Source organism: Taudactylus pleione, unplaced genomic scaffold (genome assembly GCF_031769625.1).
Source record: "Taudactylus pleione unplaced genomic scaffold, aTauple2 ptg000268l, whole genome shotgun sequence".
Classification (NCBI taxonomy): Eukaryota; Metazoa; Chordata; class Amphibia; order Anura; family Myobatrachidae; genus Taudactylus; species Taudactylus pleione.
Genome location: NW_028284670.1, coordinates 2875770 through 2893637, shown reverse-complemented (window position 1 = coordinate 2893637; position 17868 = coordinate 2875770). Strand labels below are relative to the sequence as shown.

Below are 17868 nucleotides of genomic sequence, written 5' to 3'. Positions count from 1 at the left end.
TATGAACATCATCTTCTCCACATTTTGTGGAAGCAACCTCCTACGCCCTTCGCTGACAAGGTTCCCGGCTGCACTAAACACTCTTTCGGAGTATACACTGGAGGGGGGGCAACTCAGGTAAAATAGAGCCAGTTTGTACAGGGACCTCCAAATTGCCTCTTTTTCCTGCCAGTACAGGAACGGACTGTCTGACATGCCTACTTGGATGCTGTCACCGATGTAATCTTTTAACAGACAGACGCATGCTTGTCACTGCTGCTTTGAGGATGCAGGTGCGGCTACAGCCCACACAATTCACAAAGACAGAAAAAAAAGAATTTTTTATTTTTTGTGGAGCGCACTTTGAGGGTTACACCACCCTTTAACAGACAGACGCACGCTTGTCGTTGCTGCTTTGAGGATGCAGGTGCAGCTACTGCACATACATTTCACAAAGACAGAAAAAAAAGGAAGAATTTTTTATTTTTTGTGGAGCGCACTTTGAGGGTTACACCACCCTTTAATAGACAGACGCACGCTTGTCGCTGCTGCTTTGAGGATGCTGGTGCGGCTACAGCCCACACAATTCACAAAGACAGAAAAAAAAGGAAGAATTTTTTATTTTTTGTGGAGCGCACTTTGAGGGTTACCGCACTAGGAGGAAGTGGTTTTTGATCTTTCCCTATTTTATTTTTATCGGAGAAAGTTTGGTCCTCCTTTTATGTTATATTGATATATACATGCGGCTAAGGCGCACACAAACGCAGAAAATATTACTTTGGGGGTTACAGCACCCTTTAACGGACAAGCTAGCCGGCCCTTTACTTATGACACAGGCGCATGCTTGGCACTACTTTGTTGATGCACGTGCGGCTACTGCACACACAATTCACAAACAAAAAAAATATATATTTTTATTTTGTTTGGAGTGCCCTTTGGGGGTTACAGCACCCTTTAACGGACTAGCCAGCCGGCTTTTTACTTATGGGACACAGGCGCACGCTTGGCACTACTTTGTTGATGTATGTGCGGCTACTGTGCACACAATACAGAAACACAAAAAAATATATTTTTTTATTTTGTTTGGAGTGCCCTTTGGGGGTTTCAGCACCCTCTAGTGGTCAATCCAGCCGGCCCTTTATTTATGGGACACAGGCGCACGCTTGGCACTACTTTGTTGATGCACGTGCGGCTACTGCGCACACAATTCACAAACACAGAAAATATTTTTTTATTTGGTTTGGAGTGTACTTTGGGGGTAACAGCACCCTTTAACGGTCAAGCCAGCCAGCCCTTTACTTATGACACAGGCGCACACTTGGCACTACTTTGTTGATGCACATGCGGCTACTGCACACACAATTCACAAACACAGAAAAAAAAATTACGCCGACGCAGGTACCTTATATAGGATCCAAAACCCGCGAGACCCGGAAGGCGGGATGATGATATTTTGCCTCGATTTCAGATCCGAGTCAGGTGGGAAAAGTCAAGCCTGAATCGGATCGGCCTCGGATCGGGGGGGCTCGGGGGGGTTTGGATTTCAGAAATCCAAACCCACTCACCCCTAGTCTGAACCTATATCTTGAAATGTGTTTTGTACTGTATTTCCAGTCACAGCAGTGTAGAGCTTTTAAATGTACTGTACAGTATTTGAAAATTAGGTTGTTCATACCATTTCCTTTATATTTTTGTATATTAACATCCAAAGATGTTATACTGTATATGCTGATTGGAAACAAGAACAAAAATAACACAAAAAATAATTAGGTGTTTATTATTGTAGGCTTTGTTAAATAAATAACTAATGGCTGCTTCTTTCCCCCGGGTCCCACCACCACTACTGCCCACAAAGGACAGCCATCTTTGTGCACCCAAATAAAGCCACAGTAAGTACACCTGCTGATGGCACCTACTGAGGCTGCACAACAAGTTGAAGCACCCTATCTATATAAAGGGGCATTTGTGAGGTAAAAGTTTAAAAACTGTAACATTCTCAATTACGTGAACACCAAAATCAGCTACCATGGAACAATAGTTACCTGATAAAACAAATCCCAAGTCTAAATGCGCCCACTACCCAGAGTTATGCCTCCCAAAAATCCCCCATAGAGAAAAGCAGAAAAGTGGTCCTAACTGGAAATTTAGATTACTCCATAATCCTCATTTTTTTGCCCCAAAATATGGCATGCCTCACCGAGCAACAGTTCTACCCATCAATAACAAATTCTAGTTCGTACCAACAATAGCTTTTGAGGTTTATCCTCTTAAACACCATGCCCCTTCCCCCAATCAGGAGTTCTCTATGGGAGAATTCAAGTTTTTTTTAGTCAGCTTTAATATAAGGGCATGACAGTAAAGGTGGCATTCAAGGGAACTTTTATAAAGAGAAAAAAGAATCATGACCACACAAGTGGTTGTTTCAACATTTTAATTTAACTCATCAGGAATTTTCTGAGTTTAATTAAAACAGAAACAACCACTTGTTTGGATGCTATTTCTTCTTAATTTTAAAAAAGTTCCCATAAATGCCGAATTTACTGCAATTTCCTTTGTATCCTGAGTGGATGGCACCTGGGTATTTGAGTGCAGTCCTGTAGAATGCCAAGTGACTTTACAGCTCTATATATATATATATATATATATATATATATATATATATATGTATATATATATATATATATATATATATATATACATTGATAAGTTCATGTTAGGGTGTCCCCTCCTGGGGTACATGTGCACTTCCAAAACACAGTGGCAAGGAAACAATACACCAGTCCATGGTTTCTGTGAAATAGCTGAAGCTAGTTTGTTGTACAGCAAAAGGAGCACAGAATATAAAATCCTAACCCATCCAAGCTCTAACTAAACACAGAGATCCCCTCTCTAGTCAGTGGTAGAGCCTAATGTCCCTACTACAAACTTAGGCATATGCACAGCACTCACAGCCATAAAATCACAATTTATCTTTAAAGGCCTGCTGCCTCTTTTCCCAAGGTAGTGAGACACTGAGTAAAACCTCAGACACACTTTCATCAGCCTGTTACAGGTGCAAGTGCTAATTAGCTTGTTCTCATGCTGAAGTACTAAAGACCCAATATGGGCCTAATGGATGGAGACCACCCTCACTGTCCATCCATAATCCCAGAAACTTTTAACTCATTTTATCTATAGCTCAAACTCTAGCAAGTCTTTTTGCTATCACAGTCATTTTCCTGTGGTTTTTAATACACATACATCAGAAAACTAGAAAAATATATCCCCACATGTATTACCTTACCAGTGCTTTTGTCAAAATATACATAACAATTTTTTATGCCACACATCCTTGAAACAAGAACAAAATCAACACAATAAATAATTAGGTGTTTTTATTTTAGGTTTTGTTAAATAATAACCATTATAATTGTACAACATTTTTATCAAAGCTTTCTTGATGTCATTATTCTTCAAACTGTATATAAAAGGGTTACACAATGGAATAAAAACAGTGTACTGCATAGATAGTATTTTACTAATTATCAGTAATCGACCTTTATTTGGAAACACGTACGTAACACCTAGGGTTCCATAAAACAGGCACACGACAGTCAGATGAGAACTGCATGTAGAAAAGGATTTCCATCTCCCGGTTAATGTGGACATTTTTGTTATGATTAGGATAATGTGAGTGTATGAAATAATGATTAAAAAGAGTGGGCAGACTACATTCAAAAAACCAATGAATAGACCTGTCATTAGGACTATAGAAATATCTGAGCAAGAAAGTTCTAATATAGGATTAAAATCACAGAGGAAATGGTCGATAATATTTGGCCCACAGAATTGCAGATCACTTATCATGATTGTTAGGATTAATGATAAAGAAAAACTAAAAAGCCAAGATGCAATAATTAGTTTAAGGCAAAATATATTGTTCATGATATAGGTATAGTGTAATGGGTCACATATGGCCAGATATCTATCATAGGACATCACCGTCAGAAGAAGACATTCTCCTGCTTCCGATGAACCAAAGAAATAGAATTGAGTGATGCATCCAGTAAGAGATATGGCGGCCCCATCATTCAGCACAACATGAAGCATGTTGGGGACAATATCTTTGGTCACCATGATGTCACACATGGAGAGTTGCATGAGGAAGAAGTACATGGGAGAGTGGAGGTTCTTGCTGTAGGAAACCAGTGTGATAATCAGGACATTTCCACCTAGTGTCACACAGTAAATCACAAAGAGCAGAATGAATAACAAAACTTTAAAATCGTTCTTACTCCGGAATCCCAATAATGTAATTGTGGAGATATTTGTATGTGGTGTTATCTGAACAGGAAAATGATAGAGTTACAATAGATACTCTTCATTATAATGGTATCTTGGCACATGTTTTATTCTATACTATAAAAATATAAAGTAAAACTCAATTGTTTGAATGCTTTCAACTCAGTAACATCAGAATATAGAAGGATAAAATAAACACTGTAAACAATGCACATTTCATCAGTATATTGGTTATTTGTAAAACAAATAAATACAATGGAGAATTTGAATGATTGTAGAATGGTCCAAAGAAGTAACAGAAATAATTCAGGAATCCTCTAAAGTGTAATAACCAGTTTTAACATTTTTAGCATCAAACATCCATAAAGTAGATTTAGTCCAAACATCAGGCTGGGGAACAATTTTTTTTTTCTTGCCAAGGATTTAAATTCGGTTTGAGAGTACTCACAGGTCCTATTTTTGCATTAGATCTTTGCTATAGCTGTATTGGCTCCAGTTTTCAAATTAATGAAAAATAATAAAATTCAATTATTTTCTCCATTTGAAGTACCTTTCTAATCTAGGCCGCTTCACTTAATATAATCAACTTAGTTTTGCTTTTTTAACAACTACCCTTTTCAAAAATAACAAGAATTTTGTTTTATTTGTGATAACGAAGCTGGTAGTCACATTTGAGACATATAACACATTCAAATCTCCTCACTAATGGTGGGAGGATGTATGGCAGTGCACTGCTAAGCCTGGTGGGACATCCTCAGACCACACCCATGCCTCCTCCCAGCATACAGAGAGGAGCAATGGAGAGGGCAGAGTGTCGCAGTTAGCACACCTCCTGTTTCTTTATTCAGCCATCTCTCTTTCCGATCACAACCAATTTCCCACAGTTTGGGCTTGTTTTGTTCAGTATGTACTTAGCTCTTGTTGGGAGTTGGGAGTTGGGTGTATGTCCTCAGCTCTTGTTGGGAGTTAGCACTGTAAAACATTTTTGCCACCATAAAAATTAGTTCTTCTTTGAGTCAGTGTAATAACAACCCTGATGTTTTTTGTAACATTTGTTGCAAATATAGAGTTGCAAAAGAAAGAAAAAATATAACCGTATTCATAAAACAAATGTATCAGGCTTATTTTGGATGTCACATAAGCCAGCAAGACAGGATTTGGGTGCCTCACAAACTTTGTAAAACTCGCTTGGAATCACTATGCAGTTGGACTAAAGGTGATTGAAAATGATGAAAAGGACTTATTTTTTGGCATACATATGATGTGGTGTGAGCCAAAAGATCACTTGAGTAACTGCTATTTTTGTGCTTTAAATGTGAAGGGTATGAATCGATTTAAGAAACGCAAATGGGAATACCCATTATGCAAAACAACCGATACCAGATAGCGAAGATTTACCTGTAGCATCATTTAGTTCTTTGTGTAAAGTTGAATGTGATGATGTGGAAATGTTCATTTCATCCAGTGCAAGTGAAAACACAGATGAAAGTGAGTTTGAAGAAAGTTCCTCTTCTCCAAACAAATTTTCTCAAAAAGAACTAAAGGATGTAATTGTAACTTGAATTTATCAAAAAAAGGAGCTGAGCTTTTAGCATCCAGACTTCAAGAAAAGCACTTTCTTGAGCTGGATGTTACTATAATGTCATATCAAAATAGAGATCAAGCTATAATGTCAATATTTAACCAAGATAACAATCTTGTCTATCGCAACTATATTCCGGAACTTCTCCAGATGATGGACACCAAAATATTGAGCAGAAGACTGGCAGCTCTTTTTGGATAGTTCTAAAAGGAGCTTAAAATGTGTATTACTCCACAATGGGAATACATTTGCATCGGTCATTAAACAAAACTTAAAGAACAGTATGAAAATATCAAGTTAGACTTAGGGAAAATTGCTTATTCTGAGCATCAGTGGTCTATTTGTGTCGATTTAAAAATACTAAACTTTCTTCTTGGGCAGCAAAGTGGATATACTAAGTATCCTTGTCACATATGCTTATTGGATAGTCATGCAAAACAAAAGCAATGGCAGCAAAACTGTATGGTTTCCAAGAGAATTTATAACTGTAAGAGAAGCCAACATCATTCATGAGCCCTTAATTGACAGGAAAAAATTCATACTGCTGGCTCGTCATATCAAACTGGGTTTAATGAAACATTTGTAAAAGCACTGGACAAGTAAGGTGGTTGTTTCACATATAATTGTCAAACATTTCCATCTCTGAGTATTGAAAAATTAAAAGCAGGAATTTTTGATGGACCACAGATATGGAAACTGGTGAAGGATCCAAATTTTATCACATCTATGACTGAAAATGAATCTGAAGCATGTTTGAGTTATGTGTCTGTCATTCAAAATTTTTAAGCAATGACAAGGCAGACAACTATCTTGAATTAGTCCACATTCCACAACATACTAAATGTTTCAAGAAAGTAGGTGCCAGCATGAGTATTAAAGTACATGTTCTGTATAGCCATTTAGATCACCGCCCATCCATTCTAGGAGATTTAAGCGAAGAACAGGGTGAACCATTCCACCAGGATATTCAGGTAATGGAAGAAAGATATCAAGGAAGGTGGGATCATCACATGATGGCTGATTACTGTTGGAGTCTGCAGAGGGACTGCATGCAACAAGAATGCAAAGAAAATCCTACAAAAAACTGATCTCATAGCTTTCTAACACTTATGTATGTAATTATCCTGTGTCATTTTATAATATTTTATGAATCAAATATAATCAGAATAAAAAAAATCTTTTTAACTGTTTTTAGCATTGTTTAATTAAATTTTTCATAAATATTAAAGACATATACATATTTCAAAAACTAGAGCCAACTGAACAATAAGCATGGCATATTCATGATCAGAAGCATAAAATTAATCCAAATCGACTCTTCAATCCCAGGCAACAGCTTGACTGTTCCCCAGTGTCATCATTTTCCCTTCACAGGGGCTTTTAGCTGTGAATTTTAGTTCCAATTTTACTTCTCATACAAATAGTGTTTATTATTATGTCCTTAGTTGCTATGTCAGCACCATAATAAACATTGTCTTTCCAGGGAATTTAAATAAACACAACTTAATGTTATAGAAGGGGCTAAATTAATTGTAAATTCTGCTCATAGCTACTTGGAATAGATGACAGGGTCACACAATAATATACTGTACACAATAATATACCTGATCCTTCTGGATATCTAATGCCACTGTGGTGCCTCCATCCAAGGTTGAGAGAAGAGGGAGGTCCACGAGGGGTTGGCTCGAGAAATCCCTATGATCTAATACTATAGATTTGACATAGACCTAATCCCTTTAGGTGCAGTTATACACAATGAAATAGGTGGAAAATAATCTCCAAGGTTGATTTTTTTTTAAGGAAGACAGTAGGCAAAGGCAAGTCTTTACATTACAACACTGTAATGATTAGCAAAGGATACTGGTCAAAAATTTAACTTAAGTTTTACTTTTTAATTTTTTTATCTTATATCTTAAAGGCCTATAATGTCCTTGCCCAATTATTTTCCACACTCACATTCTTTAAACTGTATTATATTACCAAAAATATCCATGTGCAGATCACTCTTCCATCTATTACATAGTATTTATAAATTTGCAAAAATACACCAGACACCTCCCTTCACTCTTTATAATATTAAACAGTTAATCCTAAACCATATCCCTTATTCTCACCTCACATTGTGCCTCACTTACTGTACATATAGTAAAACAATTTAACTACAGACAGATGGGTAATATGGTACAATATCAGGTCTGGTAACGTCATTATATTATGGCGATCAGTACATTGGTGCACATTGGGTAAAGAGTTGGTACTGGTTGTATATTAATTGTAAAATTGCATTCTATAAATATTGTTAACTGTTGACTTGAAGTTATTCCCTTAAATGTGATCTATTTTGATGCTGGAGGTTAGGTCTCTGGTCCAATACTTATTAAAATGACAGTCTAATATAATGGTGCAAAAATAATACAGTCTAATATTTTATTGATCACAGCAAGTAGTAGGTTATTTTTCTTACAGTTTATACTGTGGCTGTAATGAATTATGACTCCATAATTGATGATACTTGTAGTAAATGTTTATGCTTCAAGTCTGTAAAGCTGAACTGAAATGTCCTCCTGTTACCCCAATTCTCATTTTTATGTTGCTTTTATTCTTCTCCTTGTCAGCTTTCAGACTGATACTTTATTCTCTGTTGCCTCTTATGTCTGTAATTGTCTTTTATTACTTCCTCACTGATTCTCCTCTCTTCTCTTATCTCCAACTGGGCATTTCACCTCTTACTGCAATTAGCACATTTTACCCAGTGTTAAGGCCCCCATACACGGCACGATATGCATGCCAATCTTACGGATTGGCACGATATAGGTGCTATATAATGCCGTGTATGGGCACAATATCATACCTTGATATCATGCTGCACGCTCCCGTGGGATCGTAAATCACATCCCCAGGTCTTCCTGCATTTTCATCTGATTTAGAATGTGATGTACGATCCCATTCAGATTAAGGAGGGGGGAGCTGGCATATCATGTGGTCTGCAGGGTCTGCACAATTGCCGGCGGTGACAGCACGATTGATCTGCCAGTGGATCAGCATTGACCCTACACAGTGCATTGCACCGTGTATGGGCACCTTTACTTTATAACCAGTCTTTGCCTCCACATTCCACAGCTTCATATTCCACCTCAGAGCTTCTGGTTACAGCACTCTGCCTGTTTGCTAATACCTTCCAGAGCTCTCATCTCACTTTCTCACCAAACATAGGGGGATGACAGGTACTGGTCTGTTCCCTCAGGTTACACTGCCACAGCTCCAACTGTCATTGTCCTGGCTTATGCACAGTTTCCATAGCTCTGTTTCCAGTACTGCTCTCTTAGTGCTAACACCTCAGCTGCTACAATCCCCACCATAAAAGGTAGTCAGGATTTCATTAGTATGTTATTATAGAAGACATGTTATGATCCTTTGGTGAAAGATGCCTTAGAATGAAAACAGGAGTTGTCCTGCAAAGAACACTGTTCAAGTCACTGTCACACTCATGGCCTGATTAAGCACAGATCACAACTGCAGCAGCGTACGCAGTCAGCCAATTGTTAAGCATTGTGCATGCATTTGCACCGCAGTGTCCATGTGCAAAGGCAGCATTGCGATCACACTGCAATCAGGAAGACCATGGAAAACCATTACAGAGTAAGTGAGAGGTAGTCAGCATTTGGGGGTGGTGACGGGGAGTTGGTCAGGCATGCCTGTCCATTTGATCACCGTTACAGGGTTGTGCATACATTAGCCACTGCAATGGCATACACAGCTTGAGTACTCACTGCGTGTGACGAGGTTAGAAATTTCTGAGCAAGGTTTCACCTGGTGTAATTGTGCTTGAGGGGCCGATGTTCCAAGATGAAAGTGATGTATACGCAGGACTGCAAGGTATTACAGATGTGAGATAGTGGTAGTGGGCATCTCTATGCTTGCTGTGCGATGGGTTTGCCATTGCAATAATTACCATATTTCCGCAGCAGATCTACGAGAGTAATCACAGCCGCAATCACAATAGAGATCCATGCTGAATCAAGGCCTTAGTCCTCAATCAAAAAGAGGCTACCAATAGTTTTTGATTCCTTGCAGTCTCAGAATATATATATTGCAAACAGCAGAAAAATAATTAGCAAAAAGCAAGAGCAGTAGAAATCCATTTCTGAGCATGAAGTGGCCATTGGCTGATATTGAAGACTTGAGAATTAAATTTACTAGAGTCAGAGTTTAGAACCAATAGACTTTTTTCATGAACCAACCAAAGTTAAAGAGACTGTTGGATCAGAGTCAGCCAATATCCTATAGTAAAAGAAACACTTAGCCATAACTGTAGAGATGAAGGGATGGTAGCATGAGCATGGTTATGTTCTCCTTATATTGCTTTATTTTCTCTTCTGCTAGGCTCTATTGCATTGAATTTGTTAGTTATTGATTAATGTTTTGATAAAATGAAAACTTTTTTTACTTTTACAAATCACTTATGAGCTTGATGTCTGTCAGTTTTGTGCTCTAACTTGATGATTGGTGCACCTCTGGTATTGCTGACCTGGCGCACTTCTGTTTTTGAACTCTCAGTGTCAGATGGAAATGTGATGTCCCAGTATTGTTATATGTGAACTTCAGATGAGGCGTCTTTTTTACCAAAAATGCATCTTAGCTGAAATGTCATGTGACCAGGATGCACCAGGAGACTGTGTTATGGAATTTGATATGCAATACTTGTATATCTGTGTGCAACTGAGTGTCTGAATCTGTATATGAGGTGCAATGATGTAGTGGTCGCAGCTTTTTTTCACATCAAGTTCCATTGTGCTTGATATACAGACTCAGTGGCTGATTCAGCAAAGATCGCAGTTGCAAAGACACCCGCAATCAGTCGATTAATTCACATTGCGCATGCATATGCCATAAGCAGCCTGAGGCCATATAGCATGCGCTGAAGTTAGCAATTCCTGAGTGAGGTCTGACCTGCCTTACCTCTGCATATGGGTCCAATGTTACTCAATGTTATCGATTATTTAGTTATGTTGCCCAAGAATACAGATGTATGTAAGGGGAAGTGGGTGTCCTCATGGTAAACTGCATTCGCAATGTGATTACAAACATTTGAATTTCACCAATTATAATAGCAACTGCGGTGCGTGAGTTGTAGCAGAATAGCGATCCTTGCTGAATCAGGGCCTCAGTCACACACAGATATACAAATGTTGCATATCAAATTAGTCAGTGCAGTCTGCTGGTGTGTCCTTGTTAAATTGCATTGTGACTAAGATGCCTCTTGGGCAAAAAAGATGGCTGGCACTAGCTTAGCTTAGCTGCATATATCCCTCTGAGTACTGTTTAAAGTATGATTAAAAAGTAGAAAGTGAAAGGCACCATAACACCTTGAGTTTATTAGGCTGCCCCTCCAAACTGGATAGCAGAGCCATAAGGATATTGAGCAGGGAAGCTACATAGAGGTCAATGGCAACTTTTTAGAATATACGTGTTTATGGCAGAGATTGTTTGGTTTGTGCATGCGACAACTATCTCACAAGCTTCAAACAAACCTGTCCTGTATGGCAGGATGGCAAGAAAGAAGCCTCTGCTGAAAAAGTGGCACACTCATTCTTTTTTCTGCTTCACAATAAAAACACTTGGAAGTCTATTATGCCATGGGGCAAAAGGTTGTACATTGTGGTCAGTTGACATCAAGATATAACTTTTTGTACTGAATTCTAAGCTCTATGTTTGTCAAGAAGCAAACAGAGCACATCACCCAAAACACATCATACCTACTGTGAAGCATGATGGTGGTAGCATGAAGTCACAGGGGGGTTTCTCTGCCTCCATAACTGAATTGGCCAAGATTGAAAAGGGAATTTGGAAAACAATGCAGTTGCTTAAGGATGGATAGGTGATTGTCCTTTGTCCTTGAGTGGCCAAGTCAGAGCCCTGACCAAAGTTCAATAGAAAGTCTGTGGATGCACTTGAATATAGCAGTCTATTACCACTCACAACATATTTTTAATCAACTTGAACAATTCTACAGATTGCTCAATTATTCAAATTGTGTACCAAAAACTAGTAGAGGTATATCCAGCAAATCCTACAAACTGATGGCTGGGATTGCAGTAAATGGCGACTCTACAAAGTATTAAATCACTATAGACCCACAAGGCTGAAGGCAGCTATCTGGTACTGAATATATGTTAAAAACAACAAAGCTGAATAGCTCTGCTACATTTATTATTTATACAGTCCTAAAGTGCCACCATCAGCCTTGTGAAAATCTATCTTAACCTTTATTGGAGCGCACCCTGACATTGCTTTGCAATAGACATAAGAGCTGGATTTTTTGCATAAACCTGCAGTGAAGCCATTAATTATAAATAAATGTATATGACAACAAAAAGTGTAGGAGATATATTATTACCATTGAAAGATACACACACAAAGTTATGGTTGATGTAACTTTGCAGGTGTAGGGAGAAATTAGTAACCCTCAGCAATGTATACATATGTTCATAGACTGGACCAAATAGAAAACGTAACACTTACATGATCAACTAGACTCTGATTAAAATCCATGCTCTTATTACAGGAATTGAGGTTGTCAAAGAATTATCTTAAAAAGAAAAAGAAAATATATTCTGTTGATATTCCGGTAGTGTTGTGAATTAGTAAAATGGTGACAAGATTTGCAGAGTTTTCCTTATAAAGCAGATAGATGACTAAAATACACTGCAAAGATCAAAATGTATCAATTGCAAAAGTAAGTGAGAGCACAATATTTGGTGCTTGCATCCCATTATACACTGATATTGATTCATTTTATATACATATTGAGATTGCTTTAGAGGTAAATTTTCTCTAAGGAGGATACATAGGGGAAGTCAGTTAGTACATAACAAGGAGTAGGCTTTTATGAATACTCTTGAGATACTGTCATTTTATTTCATATGAGAGAATTGTAACAAATTTATTTTGTGGACATAATATATAATTAGCAGTGATAAAAAAGATGTAATATATACATATACATATATATATATATATATATATATATATATATATATATATAATTTTATGGTTGTGCCCCTATATTAAGGATGAATTGAAGAAAACAGAATTCCCCTATAGAGAATTCTGGAGGGGGGGCATGGTCTTTAATGGGCTACACCTCAAAAGCTATTGGAGGTACTGAACTGAAATTTGGCATGAATGGGTAGAGCTGTCATTTGGTGCTACATGCCAAATTTCAGGGCAAACATTTTGGGTGTAATCTAAAGTTCCAACTGTCAGTATTTTTTTTCACTCTCAATTAGAACCACTTTTGTGCTATAGACTATGGGGGATTTTTAGGAAGGCATATCTCTGGGCAGAGGGTGAATTTAGACTTGGAGTTTTAGCTCTTTTTCCAGGATAATTGCTTTTTGGGTTCAGGATACTGAGAAAGTTACAAATTTCAAACTATTACCTCACAAACCCCATTATATAGGTAAGGAACTTGATCTTATTTGTGCAACCTCAGTAGGTGCCTTCAGCAGGGGGATGAACTGTGGCTTCACCTGGGTGCACCAAGATGGCTGTCATTTGTGGGCATTAGTGGAGGTGGGACCCAGGGGAGGTAGCAGGTGCATGTGGCAGCTGGGACCCTGTGGAGGTAGTGGGTGTTAGTGGCGGTGCAGAAATTAGTGGCAGTGGCGGTGTGGTCTGCTGAACCCTATGGCACTGCAGGCATCAGTGCTGTATTGGCAGCAGGCTGGGATATCAATAAAGCCAATAAGGTAGTCCCCCTCTCTAGGGCACCCCAGGCCTAGGCTGATAGCCCGGGGCTATTCCTGGTACCACTGGGTGGTGGGTGCCAGGTTGATTGTTTAAGGTGCCCCCCCAAAAACACAACCAGCACTGGGATTTACACTGCCGGTCCTGGTTGTGAAAATACAGAGGACAAACAACATACAGTAGGGGTCCCCTGTATATTGCACAACCAGCACCCGGCTATATAGAACCAGTCCTGGTTGCAAAAATACAGGAAAGAAATTATGTAGGTGTCCCCTGCATTTAGCGCATCCAGCACTGGGCTCTGAGCTGGTCATGGTTCTGGAAATACAGGGGGAAAAAATTAGTAGGGTTCCCCTTTATTTACCAGAACCAGCATCGGACCCTTTCTAGTGGGGGGGAGGTTAATGCCACAGCCAGAGGAGCCCTTTCACTGGTTCCCCCAGTCAAAGCATTATCCCTGACCACTATTCAGCCCAGGCAAGGGATTCCTGGGGAGCTGGGAACCCCCCCCTACATCGTGTGTCCCCTGTATTTTGGCAACTAGGACTGGTTCTGAATACCCTGGTGCTGGTTGTGCTAAATACAGGGGACTACTATGATGTTTGTCTGTGTGTATTTTGTATGTACCATGTGATTTTGTATTACTTTTGTATTATTACCTTATTGAGCTATCTCAGCTCTCTTCCTGTGTACCTTTCTAATTGTGCCTAATCAGTCACTCACTGCAGGTGTGTTACCTCCATGTGGAGGCAATTTTAAATTATAATTGTGCATTTGTATGCCATCTCCTGACGAATCGGGCTGTGTGCCCTGAAACATAGAAAAATAAAGTTTACCACTAATAAGAATCTGAGTGCTGCCCGCATCCTTTGGTATTCTCCCTCTCTCATAACATGTATTGAAAAATTGTAGTGGTGCAGTTTGTAAACCAATCCAGTCAGCTGCAAATATTCAAGTAGCAAACCACACACACCTCCAATTAGAACATGGTGGTCCCAGGTCAGTTCATCCAAAAAATGCACCGAAATATATCCATCCAAGACATACCAGACCAGCACACCACCATATAGTTAATATGCAAAAATATATACTGTATAAAAAGAAATCATGTGAGCAATGCAATTATTCTCATCCAAATAGGGAATAGCAGCATTTTTAATAGTACATGGCCAACCCGACGAACCATTTATGTATTACAAAACCTTCATCAAGGGTCAGCCACAGAGACTAGAATAATATTGCTGATCACCAATTACACCCACATGTGAACACTGGCATACACATGTTCTCCAATGGCCATTACTGATTCACCCGGCAGTTGGAACCCAACAGCTCACCCAAGTTTCCAGAGGTCTCAAACTGTGTTCTGCCATACCAGAAGTGACATCTCAGGATCATGGCTGTCAACATCCAGTCACCTGGAAAACACTGTTGCCTACAACAGAAGTTGGGAGTATAGCTGGGACCGGTCCATGGGAAGTGGGCCACATCGTCATGGCAACAGCATCTATGGCAACCGTGATCTGATATATAAACATACAAAAAACATATAAAAACAATATAAGAAACATATTTAAAGATATATGAAGAAAGCAAGCGTATATGTAGAATAAAGATAATCATGCTCATCCAAGTACAGGTTGAGTCTCCCATATCCAAATATTCCGAAATACGTAATATTCCAAAATACGGAATAGTTTTAGCATGGCTGAGAAAGTGAAACCTTTGCTTTCTGATGGTTCAATGTACACAAACTTTGTTTAAAGCACAAATTATTAAAAATATTGTAGAAAATAACCTTCAGGCTGTGTGTATAAGGTGTGTATGAAAAATAAATTAATTTCATGTATGTACACAAACTTTTTTTGATGCACAAAATTATAAAAAATCTAGTATAAAATGACCTTCAGGCTATGTGTATAAGGTGTATATAAAGCATAAATGCATTCTGTGTTTAGATTTGGGTCCCATTCCCAAGATATTTCATTATTTTATGCAAATATTCCAAAATACGGAATATTCCAATATCCAAAATACCCCTGGTCCCAAGCATTTTGGATATGGGAGACTCAACCTGTAATACCAAAACCTAGTCCAAATTCAAGATTGCAGTATACATCTCCAAATATAGCCATATTTATGTTATTATTATATGTATCATAGAAGTAGAGTTAATGTACCAGGCATCTTGAAAAGACCCTAATTTATAGACAATCTGCATTATTCTCACTAATGTATACCAGCAACAAACATAAAAGAAACATTAAACATATCATATACACTACAGTTCAGAAGTTTGGGGTCACTTAGAAATGTCCTTATTTTTTAAAGAAAATCACTATTTTTTCAATGAAGATAACATTACATGAATCAGAAATACACTCTATACATTGTTAATGTGGCAAATGACTATACTAGCTGCAAACATCTGGTTTTTAAAGGAATATCTACATTTCCAGCAACCAACACTCCAGTGATCTAATGGTACATTGTATTTGCTAAGCGCGTTAGAAGACTAATGGATGATTAGAAAACCCTTGTGCAATTATGTTAGCACAGCTGAAAATGGGTTTGCTCATTAGAGAAGCTATAAAACTAGCCTTCCTTTGAGCTAGATGAGTATCTAGAGCATCACATTTGTGGGTTCGATTATACTCTCCAAATGGCCAGAAAAAGAGAACTTTCATGTGAAAGTCAACAGTCTATTCTTGTTCTTAGAAATGAAAGCTATTCCATGCGAGAAGTTGCCAAGAAGCTGAACATTTCCTACAACGGTGTGTACTACTCCCTTCAGAGAACAGCACAAACAGGCTTTAGCCAGAGTAGAAAGAGAAGTGGGAGGCCCCGGTGCACAACTGTGCAAGAATACAAGTGCATTAGAGTCTCTAGTTTGAGAAATAGACGCCTCACAAGTCCTCAACTGGCAGCTTCATTAAATGATACCCGCAAAACGCCAGTGTCAATGTCTACAGTGAAGAGGCGACTCCGGATGCTGGCCTTCTAAGCAGAGTGGCAAAGAAAAAGCCATATCTGAGACTGGCCAATAAAAGGAAAAGATTAACATGGGCAAAAGAACACAGACATTGGACGGAGGAAGATGGGACAAAAGTGTTATGGACAGATGAATCAAAGTTTGAGGTGTTTGGATAACACAGAAGAACATTTGTGAGATGCAGAACAAGTGAAAAGATGCTGGAAGAGTGCCTGACGCCATCTGTCAAGCATGGTAGAGGTAATGTGATGGTATGGGGCTGCATTGGTGCTGGTAAAGTGGTAGATTTGTATATGGTAAAATGGATTTTGAATAAAGAAGGATATCATTCCATTTTGCAATGCCATGCTGTGGAAAGCACTTTATTGGAGCCAATTTCCTCCTCCAACAGGACAATGACCCAAAGCACACCTCCAAATTATGCAAGAACTATTTAGAGAAGAAGCAGGCAGTGGTATTCTGTCTGTAATGGAGTGGCCAGCGCAGTCACCAGATCTCAACTCCATTGAGCTGTTGTGGGAGAAGCTTGACTGTATGGTATGCAAGAAGTGCCCATCAAGCCAATCTAACTTGTGGGAGGTGCTTCAGGAAGCATGGGGGGAAATTTCTTCAGATTACCTCAACAAATTAACAGCTGGAATGCCAAAGGTCTGCAATGCTGTAAATTGCTGCAAAAGGAGCATTCTTTGACGAAAGTAAGTTTGAAGGACAAAATTATTATTTAAAATAAATATCATTATTTCTAACCTGACCAATGTCTTGACTATAAGTTCTATTCATTTTTCAACTCTTTTGATAAATAAAAGTCAGTTTTCATGTAAAACATGAAATTGTCTGGGTGACCCCAAACTTTTGAACAGTAGTGTATGTACACAAAGTTATTCTAAAAATCTTCTATTGGCTACTGTACATGGTGGATGAACTATTTTATAATACACACATCATCAGATAAATAAAAACACAAACAAAAGAAAAAATGGAGAAAAAAATGTATGAAGGGCTATAGAAAACAGTTTCTGCATGTGGGATTTGGCAGAAAAAAGCACCACTACCATAATGATCGCGCCAAAAATTATAGTCATAAACAATGCGAATAGCCATCAACTGCAGTCACTTAAAAGAACAGACTTGATAAGTTTTAAGAAGAACAAATACAAAAAAGTGAGGGATGATTACAAAAAACTCTGTGTCTACACCTAATTATTAAATCAGGGTTCAAGGAGAATGAGGAGAGGGAGCCAGTACAACAGAAAGGGAGACAATATAATGTTTACAGTTGTAGATT

General features: G+C 38.5%; 1 protein-coding gene across 1 annotated transcript in view; it reads right to left on the bottom strand.

The window, feature by feature from the left end:
* LOC148513878 (olfactory receptor 10A7-like) overlaps window positions 1-12394 on the bottom strand; it is a 29715-nt gene extending 17321 nt beyond the window's left edge. Inside the window, exons 1-2 of the mRNA XM_088481300.1 lie at window positions 12365-12394; window positions 3566-4302 (exon numbers count right to left, since the gene is read on the bottom strand). Of these exons, the coding sequence (XP_088337426.1) occupies window positions 3566-4302; window positions 12365-12394 (767 nt within the window). The remainder of the gene's footprint in view (window positions 1-3565; window positions 4303-12364) is intronic.
* Window positions 12395-17868: the final 5474 nt, after the last annotated feature.